This window comes from Limulus polyphemus, unplaced genomic scaffold, assembly GCF_000517525.1.
Source record: "Limulus polyphemus unplaced genomic scaffold, Limulus_polyphemus-2.1.2 Scaffold1939, whole genome shotgun sequence".
NCBI classification, from domain to species: domain Eukaryota; kingdom Metazoa; phylum Arthropoda; class Merostomata; order Xiphosura; family Limulidae; genus Limulus; species Limulus polyphemus.
Window position 1 is genome coordinate 196,226 of NW_013667549.1, and position 4,049 is coordinate 200,274.

The 4,049-nt window shown below is 29.3% G+C and overlaps 1 protein-coding gene across 6 annotated transcripts in view; it reads right to left on the reverse strand.

The window, feature by feature from the left end:
• LOC111087267 overlaps nucleotides 1–4,049 on the reverse strand; it is a 60,478-nt gene that overhangs the window by 31,316 nt on the left and 25,113 nt on the right. For 4 of the 6 annotated variants that reach the window (XM_022393316.1, XM_022393318.1, XM_022393315.1 and 1 more), the window contains 2 exons: nucleotides 2,366–2,944; nucleotides 1,565–1,690 (listed from right to left, as the gene is read on the reverse strand). In XM_022393316.1, the coding sequence (XP_022249024.1) occupies nucleotides 1,565–1,690; nucleotides 2,366–2,944 (705 nt within the window). The remainder of the gene's footprint in view (nucleotides 1–1,564; nucleotides 1,691–2,365; nucleotides 2,945–4,049) is intronic. The other 2 variants (XM_022393320.1, XM_022393319.1) reach the window with 2 other exon arrangements.

The window sequence follows — 4,049 nt, forward strand, 5'->3', positions numbered from 1 at the left end:
TTGATGTTTTGAGCTCTTTTTGTGTTTAGAACAATATATACTAATTTTTGAAGTATCAATTTGAATTTTTTTTTTTCAATAAAAATCTTTCAAATAAGACTGTAGCTTTTTTTCCCCCAAAACTTTGTCTTCAAAATAAGGGTGCGTTTTATATTCCAAAAAACATGGTAATGATATTGAAATTTCCTTACTAAAGTAACACATAAAATGACAAAATGCAGTATTAAACGGCCCACTAAACAATCATATTACAAATACACTATGATCCAAGGCATTGGATTGACTGCACATTTATATTAATTCAGTACCATTTTTTGGAAATTTACAGTTGAGTTGTTTCCACGGAAATCTGCTAGTAATATATAATAGATTACAGGTTGAATTACCATCCGTTATGTTTCTGAATTACTATGCTAAGTATTTGAAGTTTAAATACAAGAACCAGTCATGTTCACTTTAATGTATTATTTGTAGCTAAAGAGAACACAGAGTTTAACTAGAGGAGCACTCAACAGAGCACATACCTCTGCCACACAGCTTTGATCATACTCGGCTCTCAAAAAAATATGGGAATGTGTCTGTATGTCCGTTGTTATCAATGGACATTGACCATTTTTGGCAGGACAATAAGTAATAATATTCTACATATGTCCACCAAGTTTCATCAAAATTCGATCATATATAGAGCAAAAATAGTGTGAAAAATCGGTCCCTGTGTTAACAGATATAGATTTTCATGACTTTGCCATAACCTTGGCCCTCCAAAAACTAATCAATTCTAAGTTAGGTCATGGTTCAACTGTATACCAAACCCATTAAGCTGTTTTCAAGAAATCTTGCTAACAAACACAAAAACACACAGAGGTGAAAACATAAACTCCATCCAACTTTGGTGACAGAGATAATGAAAAGGTAATACACTTTGCTTCATTATAAATACGTAAATGTTATTACAGTATGAACTGTATTATATAACACGAACTTTGACAATTCACCACAGCTATATCTTCCCAAAACGGAATACAATGTTCAACTATAGAAGAATTAGGAATATTAATGACTAAGTCAACTTTTGTGAACTGTTTCAATGTCATGTAATTTATTAGTACTTCACACTTAATGCACAGCAATGATTTCCCCTTTATATTCAGAAATCCTAGAAAACATATTCTTATTTTCAGTATATCAAAAAAAACATGTAATGATTAAACTAGGCAGTTATTAAAAATTTTCTGAAGCTTTCAAAACTTCTGAACCATAGTATACATTGTTTCTTAAGTATTGGCAAGCAGTTTTATATTACATATGGTTCTTCAAGGATGCAGGCCTGAAATTCCTCATCAGTGAGTCTGAATTGTACATTCCATGGCATAAAAATACATCCATATAGGAATTTGAGAGCCATGGAAATTTTTCATTCTGAATATTTTAATTTATGTTTTTGTTTAATTGCTCTTTAGTATTAAACATCCTTTAAAACCATATGTTGGTATGCACAGTTTTGAATGTAATTACAGTAAAATATATATACAGTTAAAATACAGCACAATGATGGTATACTTACTTGATAAACAAGTGTGGTTGCTTGATACAACATGATTATCAGGACAAGAGCAGATGTTGCTTTTACAAACCAAATTTTTTTCACAGTCTTCTTCACTTAAACACCTTTCTCCAATTCTTAACTCACCTGAAAAAGTAGATAAGTATTAAATATGATTGAGTAGAGAATTACATTAGAAAACAGACTGTAATATGTCGGAAGATTTGAAAATAAACATGTCGAATCATTTAACTTACCTACATACATATACCTGTGTCTCTATCTCTGTGAATGATATCCATGAATACATAATTTAAAAATGACACTTGTGTAAAAGATGTATTTACAATAAAAGCAATACAACATTAAAATTTTACACAATGTTTCGGTGTCTGTACGACTTCTGAAAATAGTGTCATATAGACACCAAAAAATAGATAGTCTTTTAGGGCAAGGCCCTTTTTTTAATAATTATATATATTGTGTAAGATTTTAACGTTTTATTGCTTTTCCTGTAAATAGATATCCATGAAATATCTTTTTCTGCATTCTATATTAATTTCTGAGAATACAATTAGTAAGGGATTCATTGCAACACAAAAAAAAACATAACAAATAAAAAACAGACACACAGAATAATAAACCTTTTTTTTTTGCATATCAAGCTATAAAATCTCTTTACTTTCAAAACACTACCAAAAAACTGAAACAATAACAACATAACTGTTGTGAGGTTTACCTTCTGCTGAAATTTATTCACTGTTTAGAAATGACATATAATAACTTTTTAACACTATACTACTAACAAATTTATGATCTTACCTGTCCAAGGACATCCTGGTTTCACATCACCTTGTAACTTATATCTCTTATCATTTGGTTCAATAGTTTGGTCATTAATACTGACATCACCAATACATCCAAAAAATATTTCTGGACATTTCCTTGTTGATAATGTTTCACTTTCTGTAGCTCCAAATGTGACAAATGGTATATTAGTGTAACTGCTGAACTTATAATTCCACCTTACTGACTGTGCTTTATCAATATTATCATCCAGAATTAGTTGTTTTCCCTCCTTCATCAGAATCATGCTGAGCATGTGCCACTTACTATCACTCACATTTTGGTTAATACTAACTGCAAAATCCATATGTTCTGGATCCCCCCTTTTCTGAATACTTAATTCCACTCCTGTATTTGTTAGATATAACAGAAAGGTAGGAACATCAGCTTCTCCACTTCCAAAAGCTATGAGACCTTTATCTTCTTTTGTACGAAACAAAAACTGTAACCTAAACATTTCAAACTGAAAATTGTATTTTGAAATATTCCAAAACCCCTTTCCATTAAACATGATGGAGCTGTTTGGTTTTTTAATATGCTTTGGTGGTCTCTGTACTGGATAAAAAATACATAAATATTAAATAGTTTTTTAATTATTTGATCATTTTAAAGAACCTATTCAATCATAGTTGAAAACAAGTATTCTTTCATTTCAATGAATTTCTTAGAATTTTATTTTATTTAAGTCATTATCACCAACCAGTTTTCATTTATAAATTTTTAAAAGTTTGAATCACTGTCTGATAATCAGTTGTAAAATTCCCACTATAAGCAATTTACTAAAATCAATTAAAGTAAGATGTTTAAAGAATTAATTAATTTAAAAAATATATCTTTGAATACCTGATTTTCAGATCTATTCACTTAAAATTTCAATGTTCTATTAGATAATCTATTGAGTTTGTTCAACAGGTGAAAGTTTACCTACCAAAAACTTAACTATGTTCAATGAAAAAGTATGAAAATGGGAGTCTAGAATAACTGCTTTGAACAAAACAAAAATTATAACCTCTAAATTCTTATAAGTATTTATTTTTCTAGTGAAAAAATGCTAAACTGAACTAACATTATGTTATCAATTGCACAACAGAAAATACACATATAAAGTCACATTGTATAGATGAATTAATTCTCTAAATTAAGAACTTAAAGCAGGGAAATCACTATTAAAATTATTATTGCATTTTTTTTTAAACAAGCCTGAAATAGCTTTTTATTAGCTTTTACCAAATAATTTTCTAATACATGATTATTATCTTTAAATGTAAGGTCAAAGGTTTTTGACATAAAATTGTAAAACCTTTCATTTCAAATGTTAGACATATTTCTAAATATAAATATCTTTCTGCATTTTTCATTTATTGCTATATAGTCTTCATAATCTTCCTTCTAAAGAAATCAGTCAAAATTTCAAAGTGACGTCGTAGGGGAAAATAAGCTATGACACCATAGTCGGGTCTTCAAATTTGATATCGAGGAACCCACTTTGAGACTAATAATGGTTGGAGATGGCTTGAATGGGTAACGAAGAAAAACTTTAATATAAGTTTAACATAACAGCAAATGTACAACGTTTTGACAAGGTTTTGTCATCATCAGGTACTATTTGAGGTACCAATCACGTACCTGATGATGACAAAACCTTGTCGAAACGTTGTCC